This window comes from Mytilus galloprovincialis, chromosome 1 (assembly GCF_965363235.1).
Source record: "Mytilus galloprovincialis chromosome 1, xbMytGall1.hap1.1, whole genome shotgun sequence".
Taxonomy (NCBI): Eukaryota; Metazoa; Mollusca; class Bivalvia; order Mytilida; family Mytilidae; genus Mytilus; species Mytilus galloprovincialis.
The window spans coordinates 19,131,861-19,157,674 of record NC_134838.1 but is presented as its reverse complement, the minus strand read 5'-3'; the positions used below and the strand labels follow the sequence as shown (position 1 = coordinate 19,157,674).

General features: G+C 30.4%; 1 protein-coding gene across 1 annotated transcript in view; it reads right to left on the bottom strand.

Moving 5' to 3' along the window:
• The window catches only part of LOC143068244 (tyrosine-protein kinase transmembrane receptor Ror-like), a 168,233-nt gene that overhangs the window by 15,108 nt on the left and 127,311 nt on the right, over positions 1-25,814 (bottom strand). Inside the window, exons 9-13 of the mRNA XM_076242149.1 lie at positions 19,820-19,851; positions 2,622-2,811; positions 1,547-1,653; positions 755-842; positions 234-269 (exon numbers count right to left, since the gene is read on the bottom strand). Coding sequence (XP_076098264.1) covers positions 234-269; positions 755-842; positions 1,547-1,653; positions 2,622-2,811; positions 19,820-19,851 — 453 coding nt within the window. The remainder of the gene's footprint in view (positions 1-233; positions 270-754; positions 843-1,546; positions 1,654-2,621; positions 2,812-19,819; positions 19,852-25,814) is intronic.

Below are 25,814 nucleotides of genomic sequence, written 5' to 3'. Positions count from 1 at the left end.
GAATTTAATATGTTCTTATTCAAAAAGATTGGGCAATGCTAACTGACCCACTCTTTATTTGAAATTCGAAAGAAAAAAAAAATGTTCATAAATTAGAATTAAACATTAGCAATTAAAAATATATACCAGTTATGTATCAAATCCCACTAATGGTCAGGAAAAAAATTAATAAAAGATTAAAAAATGTAAATAGAAGCCATGATAATCCTCAATCCATTAAAATGATTACTTACTTTTTATATATTTCTGGATCATACTTCCCAGAAAATCTTTAAAGAAAATTTTCCATCTTAAAATGCAACTTAATACATGTTTTTTGGTCATAGTGTTAAACCATTTTTCAGATGTTTAGGCTTCTTTAGTTTATACACTTTCTTTCTCAACTACTTCATTTACTTAAACAATGAGTAAAAAATATTTTTATTAATACTTTCTTTTAATTCAAAATGAAATTTATAGAGAATTTATAAAATAATTTTCTAAATCAATAGAAAAATTTAAAGAGTTCGAGCCACGTGTTAAAATAAATCCATATACTGTTCAGCTCATAAAATACATTTGTCATATGAAACTGTAAATTGTCATATGAAACTGTAAATTGTCATATGCAACTGTAAATTGTCATATGCAACTGTAAATTGTCATATGCAAATGTAAATTGTCATATGAAACTGTAAATTGTCATATGCAATTGTAAAAATAAACAACCTTTTATTTCCAGAGATGGAATATACCTGGTATTTACTGAACTTACCTATCTGTATCATCACCTAGATCTGGGAATGATGAATCCACATCTGTCTTAGATCCTCCACCCTTGTTATCCTTTTTGGGAGGATGCTCTATGGAAAAAATGTGGAAATACAATATTAGAGAGGTAAAAATTAATATTAATTTTATATCATTAATTTGTAATGAAATGATATGAAATTAAATTTTTATAAGAAAATTGAAAAGAAATAAAAACTAGAAATAAATACAATGATATGGTAAAATTTGGTGGCTTGAGGATCAAAAAAACTATACATTAAAAGATTCTAAATAAAGACTAGATGATTTTTTTTAAAACATGTTGAGATATCAAAGAATTTAAAAACTCCATAACCTTTGAACTATAATGGCCAACTTATTATCATTATAGCTAAACAAATGTTCAGCTAATTCTGACACTATCAGCTGAATGCAGGTGAAAACAATTAAATATTCGGATATTTTTTAAATGTTAATTTAATGCTTTTTAAACAGATAAAAGAAATAATTTAGTACAGCTCCACCTTAAAATTAGGCAGGTGGTGGCACTGTAAATGGAAATTTAAATTGCATTCTGAATCTTAAATACCAATTAATTTTGATAATAGTAAAGCAATAGGATAAAACTTGCAAATACTAGAATTCAAATTAGTTACTGAAGAAGAAAAAAGTGAAAGTACTGAATACATGAAGCTACTGTTTTGTTAAAATACAGTGTGTTTGGGAGATAAACAGCCAAATCTTAGAACTTTATTATTTACTTAAGTTGTAATACAGTTGTCCCCCTTTGACCTACCATTTTTGATCTGTAGATAAGCTGTAGCATTTTTGGCCCCAGCCCTGTTGGCAGCTATACACATATAATAACCACTATCATGGGGTACTGATTTCTCTATCTTTAATCTGAAAAAAAAATAATTCATAAGTTGCTAATGAATGTTCTCTATAATTCAGCATCCTAGCTAAGTTTTTGTTTGTTTTCAGATAGCTATTTACCATTATTATTTGTTTTGAAACCATTACTGTACAGTGGCATGAAGTTCAAGAATACAAAAAACAACAAGCATGAAAAATACAAGAACAGTTGCAACCATCTTGTCATTAAATTGTTTACAGTTCTGAGCACTTATAATGTAAACTATGAAAACAGTTGTTTATTTTCCAATGTCTTATTTTGATGATTTTTGTTTGTAACTTTTAGTTTTGTCTTTTTATAAACATTTAAGATTAGAAGTTTTCAGAAGAGCTTTTTATCTATTATTGCTTGCTTTGAATCCATTCTGAACAGTGGCATGTAGTTCATGAATAAATAAATTACAAGTATGAAATGCATAAGACCTGTTACTGCTATCTTGCGAAAAATTGTTTACATTTCTGCACACCTAAAAAGTAAACTATGAACATGGTTGCTTATTTTACATACAAAAGATGTTAAATATTGCCAACATGAACAGATTTATAACTCCTTGCGACCAGATGATAGGTATCCCTCGTCTAAACATATAATCCTTGTATTAACTCCATATTACTTTGACTAATTTAAAACTATAGGCTGAAGAAGATATTACATCTGGTTTATTTTCTTACTCTTAACAAAAGTTTATTTTAACAGTTTTTGTATTTATCTTAATCCACTAAATGGTTTATTTTATGTTCGAGCATCGCTCCTTTGTTTAAATCATCAACAGTAAACTTAACCTTTTATACTTTAAAACTATACTTTCAATCACTCATGTTACTATCTACTGCTGTTTCCAAATCTTTTTAAAAATCAAAAATACAATGTTGAAAGAATACAATCTTCTGCAGTTACCAAATCTTTTTAAAAATCAAAATTACAATGTTGAAAGAAAAAAACATAAGTTTGTTACCTTGAACCCCATGGCGTCAATTTCACATTGAATCGGTCCTCTTTATCTCCAATTTCAATGCTGTCTTTGAACCAACTGTACTTGGGAAGCGGGTTTCCAGAAATCTCACAACGGAGACGTACAATTTCCCCTTTATATTTGGTGGTATTCTTCATTTCGAAGTCTACATTCAAGGTGGGTTGTCCTCCAACTGCAAAACACACAAAGATTTAAAAAATTTTGTTACAACAGCTGTTTTCTGTGTTAAATTTTTTGTTGCTGAACACGAAATTTAGATATCTTTTCAGCTTATCAAAACACCAAGCTTACAAGGGTAAACATAAAATGGTAGCTGATGGTTAGAATTAGAGGAAATTACAATCAAATTAAACAGGTCATTTGGAATGTAACAACTGAGAGGCTCTTAAACATCTAAATTCACACCCAAACACACAAGTTTGTAAGTGGCACTGTCTAAAGTCATACTTAACATTTGACCTTGAATGTGACACAGTCACAAATAATTCTATCTTGATATAACAACATGCTGTCAAAAATGTGCTTTTCTTTGAAATATTCTTCAATATAAACAATCATTAAAAGGAAGCCATGTCATCTCTAAGGAGGTTACTCCTCTGGAGCCAACCAACCATGTCTACCAATACAGACAAAGTTATCAGGCTTATCAAAGACATAAACATTAAATCCAAAAAAAATATCTTTTAATGTTGGAAGCTGATATTGCTTGTATGTAATTACAGTAAAACCTGTGTAAAGCAAACACTGTGAAGACAAGAAACCTGTCTAAACAGAACTATTGTATTAGAAAATGCAACGTATATTCTTTGGTAATATAACCTGTGTATACCAAACAGCTTTCTTATTCAAACAAAATCCTCAGGTAAAAAGAAGTTTGATTTTGGCTGATTTCACTGTACTATATACAAAATTTAATTAAAAGTGAGGACACTACAAGATGTGGGTGGTAGCTGTCAATACACCATAACATGCAAGAGCAGAAACTTTTTGAAAATAAATATCATTCTCAAATAAAATTCCTTAATCTTATTATAACCTTCTACTGGTAAGTAACATTTTAAAGATTGACAGATCTGCTGACCCTGTAAGATAGTTTGTGCTTCATTTGCCAGACAATTTGATTTGAGTTCAATAAGGAGACCAGAAGGTGTGAAATGCCAGAAATTTGCCAACTTGTTACAGGATGTTAAAAAACAGAGTACAACAAAACTGACTCTGGAGCAATGTGCATAACAGTGCTATAAACAACTGCAGCCCTGTCAAATTGGAATCTGACATCTAAATTAACCTACCCATCAAAATAAATGATGCATTCCCTTACAGAATGATAAAGCTATGCCAATGTTAATTAGGTGAACAATTCGTGTTTATATAAATTAAGAGGTGTAAACACTGGGAAGATAAGATCACCAGGACCTTTAGTACAATCAGATTCCTTAAATTTTTTTTAATTTTTTTTCATTAAAATGAAGGAAATGATACCAATACAAATAATGGTAAATCAAAGAAAACTAGACAACACAACGGAAAAGACAAAAACATTCAAAAATCTAAAGAAAAATGAAGATTGCAGAGCAACACTTACCCAAACAAAAGCTGAGGACGAACTAACAAATGGAAGTTTTTAACGACCTTGACTGGCTACACAGAGGACAAACATAGATAATCTTGATTGGTCAGTGGTGAATCCTACTCCACTAATGACACCCAGTGTATGAAATAAATTCATGTGATTTTTGAAAGAAACAAGAATGTGTCCCAAGTACATGGATACCCCATCCGCACTATAATTTTCTATGTTCAGTGGACCGTGAAAATGGGATAAAATCTCTAATTTGGTATTAAAATAAGAAAGATCATATCATAGGGAACATGTTTACTAAGTTTGAAGTTGAACGCAGTTCAACTTCATCAAAAACTACCTTGACCAAAAACTTTAACCAAAACTTTAACCTGAAACGGGACAGACGAACGAACAAACGGACGAATGAACAGACAGACGGACGAACGGATGCAGAGACCAGAAAACATAATGCCCATAAATGGGACATAAAAAATGAGATCATCCTAGAAAAGAAACATAAAGAATAACTAAATCTGACATTCAAGCCTAATATAGGTCAATGCATCCCTACAATCACAAATTCATTTGAAAAGGAAAGTACTTTCTATATGAATATCTTGTAACAGCTTGATATAACATAGATCACATACTTGTCAATACATATTCATCCCCTGATTGTTTAACCATAATCAGATGACCATTAGCTTAGTCATAGATTCCTGTTTATTGTGAACTCACAGCCAGGGCAGTATAAAACAATAGCTTTCTACAGGAAAGACATTTGATTTATCAAGTAATAGCTTTCCCGACAGGAAAGACATGGGATTTATTTTTTCAAGAAAATACAATAATAAAGACATTTGGTGTTTTGAATTAAACAGTTTATATATCTTGTATGTATAAAATAGACAAAATTTGGGAAATGAGTCTGAGACTGTTTCACCAACTAAAACCTTCATAATTAACAGATCAACATTTCCTTTAGCAGCTGCATAAATAATGGAATTGAAAAAAGGTTTCTTACAAAAATCAATTAATTCCAGAATGTCAGGATTCAGGTTTCTTTATCTCTTGTAAAATGAAATTACGAGATGTAGTGAATCATTATATGTTCAGATGTAAGATCTTTGTCTTAATCGGCATATAAATTGGCCGATGATGAGAAAAATGATGAGATAAAAAGTGACTTCAGATGATATGTATCAATTCCTAGGAGAATTCATTTGTTTCCTTTATTTCGCAGGTTTGAAACATTGCTAAAATTATCATAGAGTGTTTGTATTGTTCATAACTGCACTGCACAGTGATTGATCATTATCAAGGTCCAACTCAAACACTTAAATTATAAAACAAGTTTAAGTCACAATCATTGAATTCAAATTCAATATTTTATGACCTCTATAATTTGATTTTAAGATATCCTTAAATATTTATAGAGGTCCATGATTATTTCAGGACCTCAACAATAAGCTTTAAGTACATGTATATTCTTAAATAATTTTGACTTATTCCCAGCCTCATAGAAACCAGGTGCTCCGCAGGGCGCAGCTTTATACGACCGCAGAGGTCGAACCCTGAACAGTTGGGGCAAGTATGGACAAAACATTCAAGCGTGATACAGCTCTGAATTTGGATTGTGATCAAATTTTTGACATTATATGTTTTTTTTTTACACAAAACAAATGTCAAGATTTTACAAATCAATTAAAGATTTCTTCAAACTTTTTAAATCTAAAATTAAATAGTTGACACAGCATAGGTTTCTGACACAGAATGAATGTGGTCTAATGAACTTAAAAGTTTTTTTTTTGCCTTTGAGCAATTCACTATGCTGTTGAATATTAATCCTCTCAAAAAAATGTTTGAAGAAATTGTCTTTTTATTTATGAAATCTGAAATGAGAAAAATTTAACCCCCCCCCCCCCTTTTTTTCACATCCCCGTTTCCCTTTTTCCAAAACTGATATCAATTCAAATTTCTAATGGAGTTTGCAACAATAACTACTCTTTTAAATACATCATAAGATATTAAAATGTAAAATAAAGTGCTTGTTATCACTGAATGGTAAAGATTGGTTGGTAGTAAAAGTGAATATACATTGTTTATTGTATAAAACAATAAAAAAAACTTCATCAGCAACATTTTATATTGGCAAATTTCCAATGAAGTTATTTACATAAAGTTATTGGCAAATAAAAATAGAAAATGACATCATAGTCATGTCTGGCAAATGTCCAACATACATTATCTAAAAACATTTTAGATAAGATAAGGAAAAAAAGCTTCATCAGCAACATTTTATATTGGCAAATTTCCAATGAAGTTATTTACATAAAGTTATTGGCAAATAAAAATAGAAAATGACATCATAGTCATGTCTGGTAAATTTCCAACATATATTATCAACTACTATTCTATACAAAGAAAGATAACTCCAATTGAAAATTAATTGCTATTGCACAATATTGTGCAATTAGATATTTCTTGCTATTGTGCAATACTGTGCAATTGAAAATTTCTTGCTATTGCACAATACTTGATATGGAATCCTGATTTGGACCAACTTGAAAACTGGGCCCATAATCAAAAATCAAAGTACATATTTAGATAAAGCATATCAAATAAGCCCAAGAATTTAATTTTTGTTAAAATCAAACTTAGTTTAATTTTGGACCCTTTGGACGTTAATGTAAACCAATTTGAAAACGGGACCAAAAATTAAGAATCTACATACACAGTTAGATTTGGCATATCAAAGAACCCCAATTATTCAATTTTTGATGAAATCAAACAAAGTTTAATTTTGGACCCCGATTTGGACCAACTTGAAAACTGGGCCAATAATAAAAAATCTAAGTACATTTTTAGATTCAGCATATCAAAGAACCCCAAGGATTCAATTTTTGTTAAAATCAAACTAAGTTTAATTTTGGACCCTTTGGACCTTAATGTAGACCAATTTGAAAACGGGACCAAAAATTAAGAATCTACATACACAGTTAGATTCGGCATATCAAAGAACCCCAATTATTCAATTTTTGATAAAATCAAACAAAGTTTAAATCTGGACCCTTTGGGCCCTTTATTCCTAAACTGTTGGGACCAAAACTCCCAAAATCAATACCAACCTTCCTTTTATGGTCATAAACCTTGTGTTTAAATTTCATAGATTTCTATTTACTTATACTAAAGTTATGGTGCGAAAACCAAAAAAAATCCTTATTTGGGTCCCTTTTTGGCCCCTAATTCCTAAACTGTTGGGACCTAAACTCCCAAAATCGATACCAACCTTCCTTTTGTGGTCATAAACATTGTGTTTAAATTTCATTGATTTCTATTTACTTAAACTAAAGTTATTGTGCGAAAACCAAGAATAATGCTTATTTGGGCCCTTTTTTGGCCCCTAATTCCTAAACTGTTGGAACCAAAACTCCCAAAATCAATCCCAACCTTTCTTTTGTGGTCATAAACCTTATGTCAAAATTTCATAGATTTCTATTTACTTAAACTAAAGTTATAGTGCGAAAACCAAGAAAATGCTTATTTGGGCCCTTTTTGGCCCCTAATTCCTAAAATGTTGGGACTAAAACTCCAAAAATCAATCCCAACCTTCCTTTTGTGGTCATAAACCTTGTGTTAAAATTTCATAGATTTCTATTCACTTTTACTAAAGTTAGAGTGCGAAAACTAAAAGTATTCGGACGACGACGACGACGACGCCAACGTGATATAGCAATATACGACGAAAAATTTTTCAAATTTTGCGGTCGTATAAAAATCATAGCAATACAAACAATATGTTTTCTTGAAGAGAATATGTCACATCAATTCTTCAAAATTAGAATGAGTCATTGATAAAAACCCTGACAGCTAAAACTTAGGATTTACCAACATTTCAACAGCCAGGAAACAAATATTTCAGAGATATCAAATTAAAAAGACTATACTCAAGAACATTACAAATAGGAAGCACTCACAATGATAATCACATTTGTGTTTTCAAAACTTGACATCAAGCCACCAACTCTGCCATTTCTGACTGACTATTTCAAAAACGAATAAGCTCTAAATGTTGAGTGCTTCACATTTTCTAGAGATAAAAGCTAAGGCATACATCAACATTGATCAAAATAAATGTCTGTCTGAAATGGTATCTGATGTCCTTACTGACACAAGTAGTTATGCAATGTACATGTAACGAGGGTGCAGTTGTTCAAGTTTTTTGGAACCTTTTGTTCTTTTTTAATTCTTAGATTATCTTATCAGTTCTGATTGTCTGTAGTAACTTATCAGTAAATCAGTACCCCAAAAAAAAAAGAAAAGAAAAAAAAAAAAAAAGAGAAAAATTGATGAATGTACAACAGAGTGAAAACAGTACAATATTAGAACACCTTTTAATATAAATCAATTATGTATCAAATTTTCAATTACAGCAATAAATCAAATTGAGTACAGCTTGGGACAAAAGATTAATTGGTATCTAATGTGCTTTGGTAATAAAAGAATCAAGATGAAAAGTTAGTTGGGATAATATTTCTGCACAGAAGTAAATTGAAGGTAACTATGCACATATATCATCCAAAAACTGTCAGGTTAGCTGATATCTTTTAACAAACTACCCTTAAATTCTGTTCTACCTAATCTTGTTGCTCCACAATTTATGGTTTCTTTGAGGGCAGAAGCAAATAATAGATTTGGATTGTTTTCAATTACAATTCATAAATTCACAGCTGTTACAAAAAGATATAGCTTCTGAATACCTTGCAAATCTACTTATGTCTTAAATCTTATTAAAGGTTGTTATTTTCATATCACTTTGACTATGCTTTATCTCCCCTTATCCCATAAAAAGGGGAGGTAACTGGCAAGACAGCAAAAAAGGGAGATCACCAACAAAGAAACAAATGGAAACAAATTAAACCATTATCTGCACTCAGTTACATAAACTAATATTTTAACCATACTGTTCTTGGATAAAAATCAACAATGTTAATTAATTTCCGTAATTATTTGTTTCATGCAAAGCTTTGGAAATTTGAGTAATATAAGTAAAGCATCAACGAGGCATTAAATAGTGTCTTGATAGGTATAGAAACTGACAACTATTGAAAATCTCAGGACTAGTTAATTGACAGTATAATGAACAATCTTACATTCCAGAATGAATGGCTCTAACATGGACTTTTACACGTCATTATCATCTCTATCTTAATGTTCGGAAGAAGGCTGTACTAAACTTTAATTTTATCTACATGCCTGTATCTTTCTTGACAGAATATATTACTTTTGATACAAATTACCAAATCTGCATCCTCTCACATAACCTCAATATGTTTTGAATACATCTTTTCCAACTTTAAGAATTTCTCTACACATTTTTATCAGATATAATGTTCATTTTTTTCTTCTTCTAGAAATTCATTTAAAAATGTTCAAGGATCATATAGCAGTAGAAAGCAGACTTAATTAATCATCCTGGGCTTATTTTGGGAGTGAATACTGATCTATTGTCTACAGGTGTTCAGACAACAAGGTGTGCTACAACCAAGTATCATGGAGTTCTATTGTGTTGTCATGTAACAACAGAGTGAAGTATATGCATGTATCATGGAGTTCTGCCGAGTTCTTGAAAAGTATTGGTCTGAAGGTCCTGACCACGGATATTTTGCAAAAGACAGACATAATTTTGGTATTTTGCAATATAAATTATAGTGAGGACCAGTAGATTTTCTTAGAGGACCACCAGGGAAAAAATGTTTAGAACTCTGGTTCTGTTATAATGTAACAACAGGGCCTACCACAAGCATATGTCATGGAGTTCTGTTATACAAATGTTATATGTCAGGGCAATATTACTTGCATTTACCATAAGTTCTGTTGTATTGTGATGTCTAACAAGTTGTAGTACAAGCATGTAGCATTAAGTTTTGTTGTGTTGTCACGTGACAACAAGATGTTAGTCTTAAGTTCTGTTATGTTGTCACATTGACAGTAATATAGGCATATATCATGGTATTCTGTTATGTTGTCACATTGACAGTAATATAGGCATATGTCATGGTGTTCTGTTGTGTTGTCACATTGACAGTAATAGGCATATATCATGGTGTTCTGTTATGTTGTCACATTGACAGTAATATAGGCATATATCATGGTGTTCTGTTGTGTTGTCACATTGACAGTAATATAGGCATATGTCATGGTGTTCTGTTGTGTTGTCACATTGACAGTTATATTGGCATATGTCATGGTGTTCTGTTGTGTCGTCACATTGCCAGTAATATAGGCATATGTCATGGTGTTCTGTTGTGTTGTCACATTGACAGTAATATAGGCATATATCATGGTGTTCTGTTATGTTGTCACATTGACAGTAATATAGGCATATATCATGGTGTTCTGTTGTGTTGTTACATTGACAGTAATATAGGCATATATCATGGTGTTCTGTTGTGTCGTCACATTGACAGTTATATAGGCATATGTCATGGTGTTCTGTTGTGTTGTCACATTGACAGTAATATAGGCATATATCATGGTGTTCTGTTGTGTTGTCACATTGACAGTAGTATAGGCATATATCATGGTGTTCTGTTATGTTGTCACATTGACAGTAATATAGGCATATATCATGGTGTTCTGTTATGTTGTCACATTGACAGTAATATAGGCATATATCATGGTGTTCTGTTGTGTTGTCACATTGACAGTAGTATAGGCATATATCATGGTGTTCTGTTATGTTGTCACATTGACAGTAATATAGGCATATATCATGGTGTTCTGTTGTGTCGTCACATTGACAGTAATATAGGCATATGTCATGGTGTTCTGTTGTGTTGTCATGTAATTAAGGGTGTAGTATAAGCATGTTTCATGGTGTTACATGGTGTTACATGGAGTAAATGGACAGATCTGTTCTTGAACCAGGAGCAAGTGCATCATTTGGATGTTCAGAAAACTTACAACAGATGCATAGTTTCATTATTTCTATTGGCACTTTGAGTATTGAATCCAAACACAATTGTGGGTCTTTTCATTATCTTGAGATGAAAAATTGAGAAAATATTAATAAGACTACCTATATATTTGAAGGAAAAAAAACCTTATCACATACTTTTCGATTTTCCTCAACATACAACTTTGCTTAATGTTAGAAGTGCAAGGATGTTAGCAAATAACCAGGCCACCTTTCTTTAAACTTCTTTTTACATTATCAGGCAACCATCAGGTTCATACAACCAGAAAACGAGGAAATATGTTTCATTTGTGGTATGCAATTAAAGAAACGAGATTATTATATAGCTAACTGCTCACTTTGTTATAGAGTGCAATATATATTGTGTAAAAACTTCTCAGTTATGAAGGGTTTTAGGGTCCTGTATCTCTGTCACAAAACTACATTCAGTACTCAGTGTACAAAATTTGTGCCCCAAACACCAAATTAACTATTTTGATTCGTTGTTTTATGAGTTCAAATAGGATAATGGTCACCGAAATTTTAATGACCCAAAGCAAAGGTTCTGTTTCCTTATACCAAGAATAATTAAGGGAAAAAGCTCTTCACACACATACCAGTTTTGAAAGTCAGTAGAAAGCAAATAACCTGTCATAAATATCTGTGTCCACTATATTTTTTGCAACTGACATTTGTGACACATTTAAGTACAAGCCATTAAAAGCTGATGTTATTAACTATAAATGCCATGTTTGGTAGTCAGTCTATCCATTTTCTCCTTGGTAGGTAAGCTTTGAAGATGACAGAATTCATCCCACACAAAGTGAAAACTCCCAGAAATAATTGGATGGTAACAAATATCTACATAATTTAACTATATATCAAGATATTAAGAAATTTCAACAAAAAGAAACAATTAATGAACATTTTGACATAGTACTCCTAATGAATTAATATTGTGACCATATCTAGTTTTTGTCTTAATTTATGTGAACAATAAAATAGAATTGTTCCACTTAAGGGCATCAATGTGATTCTTGAATTCGTTTAGCATAAACCACAAAAAATCAGGTTAATGATCTAACTGGAACCTAATACATCTTGATTTTTTTAAGAGGCCAATGACAAATATACAAAGAAATACAACATTAAGTGCATTGATAAAATAGTTTTAACATGTATTTCCATTTGGGAGATTAATAATAGTGGTTTTTGAAATTTTAGTTTCTTAATATTTTACACATAAATAAGATACGGTTTGCTTAAAATAATTTACATGGCTCAATTATAAACTATCTAAAAGTTTTTTCAAATTGACATGCAAAAAATGATATAAATTTTAATTGGTGATTGTTTTAATGTCCAGCAGCAAAATATTTCATACATATTCAGGACGAAGAAATAACAGAAATATATGGTAATTCCACGAATGACAGTCACATCCACAACAAATCATTTATTCAACAAATTTCTTGCTTCTTCTAATTAATTACTGATACATGTTCTTAATAAGAAGGCACTGATTTATAAGTGGATGTAAGATAACTTGGTACAAACAAGCACCTGCTCTTTGTAATTTCAACTGTTTACAAATGCTTCTACAGAACATTGTTGAAAATTTTCAATTAACTTGCATGCAACAAAACATGAATGGAAATTTCATAAACTAATCGATTTTGTTTTAACAGCAAGACACAGTGCATGATGTTTTACAAAATGTATCATCCGCAAACTGCAGGAGGTTATAACTTAGGAAATGAGAAACTAAGACTGTCATTTAATAATGAGTACAAAAGCCCCTACTACATGTGATATTTCTGATCATGTTGTATTATTGTTATATATCATACATAATGAATGCAAAAACTGGCTCAATACAAACAATCTGTTATCATTTGACAGAATTTCTGAGTCATGGTCACAGGAAATAGACATGCTGTGCGCTAAGGGACCTGTATTTTATTCAAAACTCAATCTTAAATGCGATGGTATTTCAAAATTTCATCCCCAACACTGTGTTTCATGCTGTGAAGAATATGAAAATGTTAAGTTTCATGTAGCAGGTATTTTAAAGGGTATAAAATTACACCATTTATGTGAAACTTTTCAGAAACTTTCCTGTTTACTCTAAGTTTGTGCATAAATAACGTTTTGAAAGAAATAATAATGCCTATAAAATTTTCAAAAAAATTGACACCAAATTTAATTAAAAAGCAAAATTCAATCAAAAAGGCAGTGTAAAAAATAATACAGGAATTTATGAAAATCTAATGAATGACAGACATATTGACCACCAATAAGAACAGATGCACATTCAGGTCTGGCATTCACAAGTTAATTATGGATGTATTGAAACATTGAAATATATAACCTATACTAAATGAGAGTTTGCACAAACATCATATACCAAACAAATTAAGTGTTGAAAACAGCACCCAAGGGAGGTAACAATTAGGCAACTGTCAAAATACTAAAATCAAACTGTACTTACAGGGTCCCATCATGAAGAGTAAACATATGACTATACTGTAAATAATCCTAGAGTAGTACTTTTCTTACGTTTAATGCCTCCCTTATCCACTAACAGACTTAGAAGTAATAATACAGTGACTGAGGTCTATAACGACTTACTGATCTCAATACAATCTGACAGGACAAGACAAAAACACCAGATCATATCATTAACAACATGGTTACTTCCAGATATCTAGGGTCATCTTGTCTCCTGCAAATTCTTACAATCCTTAAAATCAAATTTTACAACTCTCAGGTTGACATAAATGTATATTACATCTCGTCATTGCATTATATATAACCTACCCCCCAAAATTAAGATGTAATTCTAGGAAAATAATTATACTATATAAATGAGGACAGAAAGGTTAAAGATATAATTTATATTTGTTGATGTTATCATACAATTATGTTGTTCAATGCTCAGTCGAAGCCAGATCAACATCTAGCAAAGAGTTGCATTCTTACTGATGCTACATGCTGTCCTGAACTTGCATTGCAGTGAAGTTTTTTTATCAGTGGGTTTCACTTTGACTTTGGGATGATGACCTGCTATAGAAATCTGACCCTTGTCCTTTCCTCAATATGCTTGCAGGGATTTTGTGTCATGAATTTTTACGATATATTTTATAGCATCATCATAGGATTATTTTAGTAACTTCAAAACTTGTACAGAATAATCGAGAAAATGTGATATATCAAAATAAAATATATGTAAATACAGTATCAAAAATATACCCCCCCCCTTCACAGGTATATCTCTGAAACAATAGAAGAAGGAAAAAACTTTTGAGATTTAATGATTTCATCAAAGAAAACAAGCAGTGTCCCAAAAATTGAAGTCATGTAAGTAGTTATTTGTCTGGAATCAAATAAAGCATAATGTTTTACTAAAACTGTCCTGTGTAATTGGTCTCTGGTTCCAGCTTTTATGTTTGTTGTTAACTCATGTAGAAAATTCCTCCTTCTTATTGTCTTTAGCAGTAAATAGTAAAGTACTTGACATTTACTCATTATTAAACAGGGATTAAGCTATGGACAAGTAAAGTGTTGTATAGTACCAAAGACTTGGATCGATACTGACCAAATCGAGGCAATAATTGGTACTTTAAAACCTGTCAAAATCTATAGTCTATCAGACTAATTGGTTTTTGAGTACTTGTAAAGGTAGAGAAAATCCTCTTATTGCTGCATGTATAAGAAAAAGTGATTGATAACAGATTAAAGTGACAGTACAACAAAACCAGCGACATATACAGAAATATTGATTCTGTGACCTTTTAAGGTTAGCGCTAGAGCGGATATTCCCATTATGTCCAATTTTGTCCAGTTATTTCACAAATAAATATTCTATGGGGTATTGATTCTCTTTGACCATCCAGCTAGTAACACCTCTGTTTCTCCGTGGACAACACTTTGTCTTATTTACATTATTAGCGTGGCAGTCTTTTAACTTTTGACTTTTGGCTATAATTACTTTGTCACATTTTCATGGCTTTCATACTTGTTTCTACAAGATTGTCACTTGATGACAATAGTTTCATCCATCTTTTTACAGAAACCCATAATTAAAGTCTGAAAAGTGTTCTAAGCAGATATTTTTTCGTCCAATTTTCCATTAAAGGTTCCATGACAATTACACATTGTACAGTAGCACTGTCATAACATCGATCACCACTTCGACACCTGCTGAGGCTTAATCTTATATTACACAATTTACTTTTTGTAGAGATTATTAAATTCTTTTTTTCTATAATCCATAAAATTTAGAGGGATCTGATTCAAACACATGCAGCTGAGAATATGGCCTTTTTCCTTTGTCCTTGTTTGACCTTGATAAAATTACTGGGCTGTTTGAATGTCAACTATACAACTGGTATTATGTCTCCAACTATTTTCCCACAATTTTTCGTTCATATTTAATGGAAATTAAGATTTTATATTATCAGATCAGATTTAACCTGTTGGTATTATAATTTCGTTTGTTTTTTTAAATTAATCCTTTTCCCTATTATGTGTTATCTATCTGAATTTAGATTTTGTATTGATACTCAACGAGTAAATCTATATTATTTAAAATGCAGTGTTTTAATTGTTTTTAATCATGGTAATTAACAAATTTTGTTCCTGCAATTTTTCTTTCTCAATATGGTATCAATTTTTGTTTTTGTTAACTATGGAAAATAAGATCCAAAAAGTCATTTATGGAGTTTGAATGCCCCTTTGTTATTTCTAGCTTCTCTTTTACCCCATATCAAATAAAAACACATCACCCAACAAACAGAAGAAGGCAGTGGCGGATCCAGAACTTTTCCTAAGGGGGGGGGGGGGGGGGGGGGCGCTGACTGACCTAAGGGGGGGGCCACTCCAGTCATGCTTCAATGATTCCCTATATAACCAACCAAATTTTTCCCACGAAAGGGGGCCTCCCCTGGATCCACCTATGGAAGCCAACTTTTTATAATTTTTTATTGGCAGATGGCCTATCATTATCCTATCCTAAATTGACTTTTCCCTACATTGAAAAGGAAAAGCTTTATAGATTTGAGTAAATAAAACATTTAATCAGCTAAGTTTGTGACGCTGCATGATGATTTTGTCAATTTATTCTACATTTTATATCAATTTCAGTATAAATCAATATAATGCACAAAGACCACACTTAAGAATATTTATTTAACAGATTTTCATGTAGTTCTTAGTTCTGAAGTTTTTTTTAACAAATATGAAATGACCAACTTATTATATTGATAATAATTACTGGGTTTTCTGTAAACAAATTGAACTATTTGTTTTTACTCAAATAACGCAGGCAAGAAACGTTTTTAAAAGATTGGATAAACATAAAAAAAGTACTCAGACTGGAAAAAATCAACAAAATCAGAAAGATTAAATGACATTTATACTCTATCATTATAAAATATTGAACAGGATATCTTTTTAATCAATTGAATAGAACGAAAAAAATGTAGTTTCCATTTAAATTCATTAAATATTGAAGTCTTATAATAAGTTGTAATTAAGGATACAAATTCTTAAAAGGAACAAACTCATTTTACATTAGATCATAAATTAAGAGTGAAAAGTTTTTGTACAATTATGAGCATGTTTTTCAAAGGTCTTTGCTAATCATATAATCAATATCACTTTTATGCTAATCGTTTAAATAATGATCATAAAATGTCATTTTTTAGAGATTTTATCCTTATTTTGTAATCTTTACTGCATAAATAAACCTAAGGCACACTTTAACACAATACAGCTGTACTCTTAGACATACACTTGAATCAGCACAGATTGTCTAAAACTTTCAATAACTGTACAAAGTATGAAAGGATGAAGATAAATAGACGAAGATTTATAATGCTCTTCAAACTAACACTCTCAGCTCATTTATCTTTCTCTCTTCAGAGATCATATTTTATAGAGAAAGTGATAGAAACTTGGAATTTGTTATTATTTTGATTTATTTGATACAATTGTTGTATGCTTTTCACCTGACAAGAAGAACCTGTTAAAACATTGCATGCTTCAGCCAATATGAACAAATCTAACACTCCCAAACAGCTGAAAAATTCTGGCAGATTTCTATCTTTTGGGTTTTCAGTGAAAATATATAAAATCTGATTAAATCCTACATTATTAAACTTACAAAAAAACCCCCAATCCTTTCAATCTCTGAAGATCTGTTTATCTTTAGGAGAAGGAATGACCTTCAGTGTCCAGCGCCAAATGCCCCCTTTTCACTATATATCATCAAGGACGTATATTAGATACGTATATGTTAGTTATATGTCCTTGATATCATGTTTTCATTTAGTAGACTACATTTTATGAAAGAAGCATAAACAATCGAAGTGAGAAAAGAAAGCTTATTTTATGCTATTGGCAGTGTAATTTCAGAGGCTTTTGGCACTTGACAATAGAGGTAATTCTTTACCCAAAAAAGAAGTTGATCTTCAAAGAACAGAAGGATTGTATTTTTTGTAAGTTATGATGTATATCCGAAAAAGACTATCAATGCGTTTCATGAAATTAACTTTGGTTTTGCAAGAAAATATATTATTTTGTTCATTACTAATTTTCTTGGTATGGAATTATCATTCCAACTTTTGATACAATATTTCATAGAAAGATTTGATATTCTAGTCTTAAGAACATGTCTAAGTGTTTCACTTGTAACCCTTATATCTGTTTCTAATCGACAATTACATGTATTAAGTAATCATGATCAATAAGTTAAACAGATATTACATTATCATTTCATTTCCAATATTTCTGATTTCCTAGTGGCTCATACTTTCTTTTCATAAAATATATGTTATAAAAGGATGGCTATTAAGCCATGGTTACATGGAAATTATCATCTATATCATAAACTTGAAAAGTGCCTTTTTTATGGTAAGTATTTCATGTAAGCAGTCAGACATATTCTGTTGTAATATATTCTGAGCAAACATCTCCTTAAAATCTCCATAAAACCAGCAGATATTTATTCAGAATGCTTGACTTCTTACAATGATTACATATGACTGAAGAATTTAAATGCAGATTTAGACCTAATTCATTGTGAATAAATTCCACATCAGTTATTTCACAGATCAGAAATGCGGAATTGAACATGCACATGCACTTTTAAATTGTGTCATTGACAGAATGATTGTACTGTATATGATTATTCTATGTCATGATTTTAGTGCTGAACTTTAGCTTTCAGTAAGCTCATTAATGGGTACTTTGTGTTCTTAAATTGTGCTGTAAGTCATCACTGTCTTAGGTTAAGGGAGGGTAGAATCAATAGCATGTTTAACCCGTCCACATTCCTTATGAGAATGTCACAAGTCAGGAGCCTGTAATTTTGTGGTGTTTGAAAATGGCTGCTGTCTGTAATATTTGTTTTTCATTAATCAGACATAAATTTATTTTAAGTTTAAATAGTTTGACAAATTGTCTTTCTCTGTTACAATTTTATAATTTACTTACTATAATGTATGGGTTTTGCTCATTTCTGAAGGCTGCACAGTGATGGCACTAGTAGTGGATAGATGTCTCATTGGAATTGTCAATATTTTTTTTATATTGAATATGTTTTATGTAACTATAAAGCATACAATATGACAAGTTATTTATATCTATGAAGTTGGTTTACACCAAGCAGTACAAATTTCACAGCATTACATATATAAGTTATGTAACCTGCCCTAATGTCAAAGGTAAACTTCTTATACATGTAAATAAGCTAAAATGATTTTTTTATTTCAAGATTTTGCGTCATACCTTATAACTTTTTACCCCTACTGACCTTATAATAATGTAAGAAAAAACATTTGATTTTGATCTACCGTTTCAAATATTTAAAGTGAGAAAAAAATTATGGGAAAACATTTCATATCCTGTCCTGTAATGACAGACAAACTGGTCTTCTTTTTATAAAAGTGCACACTAAAATCTTCTTGAGCAATAGAACTGACTGACATAAAGTTTAATAGTATCTTACTACTGTATATATTAAAATAAGCAAATTATAACCTTTCAGCTTTTAAAAATGCATCTACCTCTATCCTTTCCTTTTGAAACAAATATTCCTTACAAAAAAATAAGAGGGAGAAGATATGACAGGAGCAATTACAACACAGAAATCAATGCAACCCAGAAACATCAAAAGACAAAGAGTAACGGTCCATAAAATATTACACAGAAAACGACTAATTAAAATTGAGCAACATAATTTTCAACTAAGATAAATTCAAGTGCTTTGTTACGTAAAGAAGTTCCTTTGTAAACTTTCTTCTGCTTACAACTCTTTCATTGGTTTATCTTTTTTATAGTTTGGATTTGACTTTTTTGTACATTGGATTTCTAAATATTGACCCTAAAAAAATGCCCTGATTAAAAATAGTTCTTCTTTATAAATTCATCTCCAGTAGTACTGAAAGCAATAAAATTTCTGTTTTTTTTGCATTACATGAAATATAATTGGAATATTATTTAAAGTTAATAGTAAGTCCTGGAGTGGCCAATATAACTTGTTTGAATCAGATTTTTTTAGTGCCTCATAGCATAACAGAGGCGAAATTATGCACAAATCGCAGATTTCTAGACTTAACTTATACTAGTTTGATCTAATATTAATAATGGACTTACTTCCATCTCCGTCATTCGTTCCAAAGAAATCCCTGAAAAGACAAAAATATCATGTTATTTCATTATCTGAAGCACAAAAATATCATTAAGAAACATACAAAGCTAACAAAAGAAAATAAACAGATGACAACACTATACAAAACCTTCTGATGGCTACTTGAACATTATTGAATTTATCCTTATTTTTTGCTGAAAATTAAAAACTTGTCAATTTAATAATTCAAAAAAAATTACATTTCAGAGAAGTTTCATCAGCAGTATATTATAATCACATGTTTAAATGTCCATGATTAATCACAGATAAATACAGGAAGCAGGCCAAATGGACTTATGGTGTAGTCATGACAGATATCTACTATTTCACATAAACTTCTCCTAATTGGCCTGTAACAAGCTAAGAGAGGTGTAAATCACCAGACAAACTACATGTGGCTGATAGCGGTCAACATCTGTCTCTGGACACACAAATTTGTTTGGTCAGTGGATAATAAGTAAAACAAACTTCATTATCTCAACATCTTAATCCCTAAAGATTTGAGGAACCAAACCACTTAGATACATATGTAACATTTCAATTTAAATCTCTTATCAATTGTAAATATTATTTTCTAACGATTTTTTGAAATTTTTATAAGGAATGTTGTAAGAAAACATGTTAAATCTTTTAATTGAATTTTCCGTTTGAAATATGAATAGTTGATATCTCACCATCGAGATATATACTTCAGATAAGGTAAAATAATTTATTTATAATAATATTTATATATTGTTTTAAGTTTTTGTCTTCAGACTGAATGAAAAAAAATCATTTAATTACCTATTCTGATAATATTTTAAATTCTATCAGTGCCTCACTTTTCTGATATACTGAAAGAATTTTGAGTACCCAGTATTATTTTTGACAGATGTGTGTTTTTGGACCACAAAATCATTATGTTGACACATGATTTTAAATTATTTCATATCATTAAAAATCTTGGCATCAAGAACTCATCAAATTAACTGGTTGTTTACTGTATACCAAAGCATTTATCTGATTTTATCCTTTTGTTTTGTACCTATTAAAATAATTATTTTGTTTCTACAAAAGTACTACTTATGTAACTTTTACACCAAATTGCAGATACCGCTGATTCTACAGCAATTTTTCACTTAAAAAGTCCATAGAAGCCGAGTTTTTTTGGGCTATTATAGAAGAAAACAATGTTGTTTTTTTTCCACAGACCATTTATTTAGATTTTAGTATTCTTTTACAAGGAAAAGAGGTTACATAGAATGATAAATGTAACATATTAACCTCTAGTGTAGACAGCATACAGACAATTTGTTTCAAGTGAATCTTAAGAGCAAACAATTATTTGCCAATTTTGTTTCAATTTGTAAAGTACACAGTTTGTCAGAGAGCCAGACGGTACTCTGATAGCAATTGTTAGACTTTGAATAATACAGCAACTTCAAAAGGAACGTTCAATATCAAAATCAAAACTGCTCAAGGAGAATTTTGCCTGGTGTAATTTCCTTTTTTACAATACAAATGCAATTATAAGGTGCAAAATTGTATTTCAACAGAATCTAAATTAAATACAAATAAAAAGTGCATGACAACTATTTATCCAGATGCATAAACTCCATACAAAATTCAATAAAATTTTACAGAATATGAATAGTAAATGCAATAATTTTTATATACTCACATCACAAGGAAATTTAACAACACAATTTACATATTTCATAAAAATGTTCACTTCTTGCTTATAACAGTTGGAATATAAAAGTTCCAAATGGACCCATTAAGTTGAGTATTAGCATAACATAATAGGTATTACATTAGAATGGGGGATAGAAACTTTTTGAAAGTTATGTTTATATCTTCAAAGCATGTCTCTTAATTGTTGTTATTGTTAGGTTCAAAACAGTAATAAAATAGGTGTGAAGGTTACAGGTGTGCTTGGGTGTTGGGAGAGAGAGATTCAACACTTGACCCTAACACCTATTATCTAAAATTGACACTTAATACAAATTCTAAGCCTGCAGAGATTTTCACATTATAAATATTCCAATTATTGTTAAACCTTTATCCTTATAAAGGATTAGCATGTTATACTTCAACAAAAGTGTTACTAAATATAGCCTTTGATTTCATTCTGAAAGTCAGTTGCATCAAGAAAATGAAGAATTGCTATCGAAGAATATTAATAATAGACAATTCAAATATGAAATTTATTTATTTTTCTTTCATAGTTTACTACTACTATTGAGAAAGAAGGAACATGAGCTAAAATACTATGATATCAAGTTTAGCATTTACCAGTTTTTCCTTCCATTAACAATCTGAATAAAAGGTAAAATGATGAGTCCGAGACTTGCTGTCAATGTGGAGCATCAACAACCTCATGCAAGTTTCCAGTTTTACTGTTACCTTCTAGATTATATATATCATGTTCAAATTAATATTAGAAAAATTCAAGCCATTACATCACTTTTAAGGCATGATCAAGTTTGACTGTCATTCTGGGAAATAATTAGTTCCACAATGCTTGGAATAATTTGTAAGTCATTGGAAAGTAAAATTTCCAGTAATGTTAAACAAAAATTCTAGTGACTTTTGAATAACCGTCATATTCTCCAACTCATTTCAGTTTTTTGTATATGACTCTTATGTATTATGGCATAATTTGCATAATTTTCCTATTACATATGATGATGTTTCATTGAAGTTATTTAAACTTGATTGTGTAGTTATTCATTGTAAAAGTTAAATGATATTTTATTTCTTGCATTGGGCATCCATAAAAGATTCCTAAATATATATAGTATTATAACCATAAACCATATTTAGACCGGTACCCATTTTATCTTGGCAATAGGTGTCACTTGAACATTTATTTAATTTTTGTTGTTTTTGATGAAGTCTTTTTATGTAGAAATTAAATAGAACATCTTAGGTGTTTTAGTGCCCTTTTTACATAACACCTAAAACATTTATCAAACAAGTGTTACCTTAAACTATCTGAAAAAGTCAACCTTTTTGAAATTAAATATACAAGTAAATGTAATTCCTTCCTTGAAATGTGTTGAAAATTTTACTTCAAAGATTTTCAATTAACTTGAAAATTGTATTGAAACCAACTGTGTTTTAGTTGTGAATTAAAAAAAATAGAACACTTCTTTACTGCCTAGAGACATGTTAAGTTAGCAGAACTTTGTGTAATGAGAATATTGGATTTAGAAGAACGTGGAGAGGAATTTGGTGAATTAATAATTGATCTAGTGAAGAAGTATGTTCAATAAGCCGCATCTCAATTTAGACTCCATTAGATGACAGAATAATGCAATCCACAGCTTGTCAAAGTCAAGCAACATTTGCCTACATTTTTATATTTCAGAAATCTAGCAATGATTTGTTTCCTTTATTGCTTTATTATTTTGCTGATTGTCCCTTCACTGAAGCATGTTATTTTATTATATCGGTAGGAATTTCAATTTGTACAGCGATGACATTAATAGCCGACAGGGAGCATATTATTGATACAAAATGTAGATTAAATTGATAATCTTATTATAGGAAGTCATGTTATTTTTTCATTTTTGTACAGTAAACCATGAAACATGTATTTAGTTTTTGAAAAAAAATCTATCAAAGTAATTTTTGATCGGTCTCCTGCGGCTAACAACATATCGATTGACATTTTTTCTATTCTAATCTTGCTACTTTCTGCCTCAGCTGTTAAAGATACTCAACATTGATTTTGTAATAAAAATAAAATACCTTCCTGAAAATCGTAAATTCATTTTATATATATCATATATGGCAAAGATAAAGAGTCCATGACTGAGGTCCATGATTTACTCCCCACCAGAAAAGGATATGCAAAAATAAAGAAATTAATTTGCTGTCACTTAACAAGCATCCTCAAATTTTCCCATTAATAAAATGATAAGGATGAAATGAACTAAATACCTGGCCAAGTTTGTCATAAAACAAATTGAGTGTACATACGTTTCAATCTGCTATCAAAGATGGCCATTGATTTTTTTGCTGATATTTTTTTCCCCCACTTTTATATTAACTTGTTACAGTGGACTTATGTCAATTATGTGCGTTTCAGCTGTTTCTTGCAAAACATTTACCTGCTATTTTGAATTATAATGTCAAACTGTCACATTATCTGATGACCTTGCTGTTTATTAATGTGAATTGCATTATGTCTGAAACAGGTTGTTTAACTTAATGGAAGTCTGTAACTAAGAATCATTTGGTAGGCAGATTTTCTGACTTGATTACCATTTGACTCTGCATATAATATATTTTATTTTTTTAATAGGTCCATTTAGAAAAAAAATATCCTTGCATCCTTAAAATCTTCAGCTGACAAATCGAACTACAATTTCTATAAATAACAGACCTTCAAAATGACAAATCTGACCACATGTACAATATATCAAATTGACTGACACTCTGATGATGACCATTACAAATGGACATATTTTATGACAAATCTGAGAGTGGACAAATGACCACATATAATTCCCATTACTATGACCATACATGTCAACATGATTATGGGTATAACATAAAATTTGTATCTTTAATGGGAAGTAATTAATTCATCAAGATGATGTTGCTATGATGTATGATGGTGGGGAAATATATATAACATAACTTTCCATAACACATATGCCTAACATTTCATTTCATATGCCAATTAGATTGACATACATATCCTGTTTCAAATTGTTTCAGTTTATACAAGGATCTGAAAATGCTGGGTCTTTTTTGGTACCCAATGATCACAGTGTCCTCTGTGGAGAATGAAAGTCTTTTAGGGATCATAGAATTTTGTTGTAATGATACACTTTTTTAGTTGGAAGTAAGATTTCATTGGTTGATGTAATAATTATCAAAATCAAAAGAAGAAGAGAGCATTAATTCTTAAAATAGCATGGATGATCTTTATATAAATGATGACATTTTTCTCCTTTAACTAGACAAGTACAGAAGTCAGATTTAATCTAGATTTTGATAAATGCTGTCTGTATATGTGATCTTAAATATTTTGTATATCTAACATTAAAACCACAATAGAATAGGTGGTTTTATGGTATCAAACTTCACACACAAAGTTTCAAATGTCTTTGCTTACTATTATACGAACATCATAACTTTAATAACAGATGCTTCATTAAAAATATTAACAAAAACAGCATCACTTTAATAACAATTGCTTCATTAAACTGAAGTTAACAAATCTAACCTTTTTAAATAGTAACATACTACAAAATTTTGAAACGGTCATACACACAAACAGACAACAACAATTTCAACTACAAATTATTCAATGTTTGAGAACCCTTTCCTCCATAGTGACGCCTTTTGACGCCACCCCCTTTACTCCATAATGACGCCTTTTGACGCCTATGTAGTACCTCAGTTGAAACGCTTTGACTACAAAGTGTCTGCAGTAGACTTAATAAAATTTGTATCCAATATGTAAAGGAATATCGTAGGAATATCCGACTTTAATTTATTTGATGAATTATTTGTTATTCGAAATGCATTAAATTAAAGCATATTTTTAGCATTTTACTGAAAAATCCTTATGTGAATCAAGTATGCAAAAAAAAAAAAAATCAATGGAGGAAAGGGTTAGAGACACTTAATTTCCTCTCAGAATGACTAAGAACAAGGAAAACAATGAGGTCATAAAAACTTCCTGCATTGTGTAACCTAAGGTTTTATCACAATTTTAGGAAGTCTTTAAAAAATTAAATAAATGTGTGAGATTAAAATATTAAAGCTCTACAGACTTCAGTTTTATATCTTATCTATATTTAACACTTTTCAAATAATTTGACTATAATCAGATATCAAATAGAAGATTACTCAAACAATTGCTATCTATGTATACATGTTTACTTTATCACTATTTTGTGTACATATATTGTGGCACAATGTCTTTATCACAGTCTATACTGTTAATCCACAAGATAATTT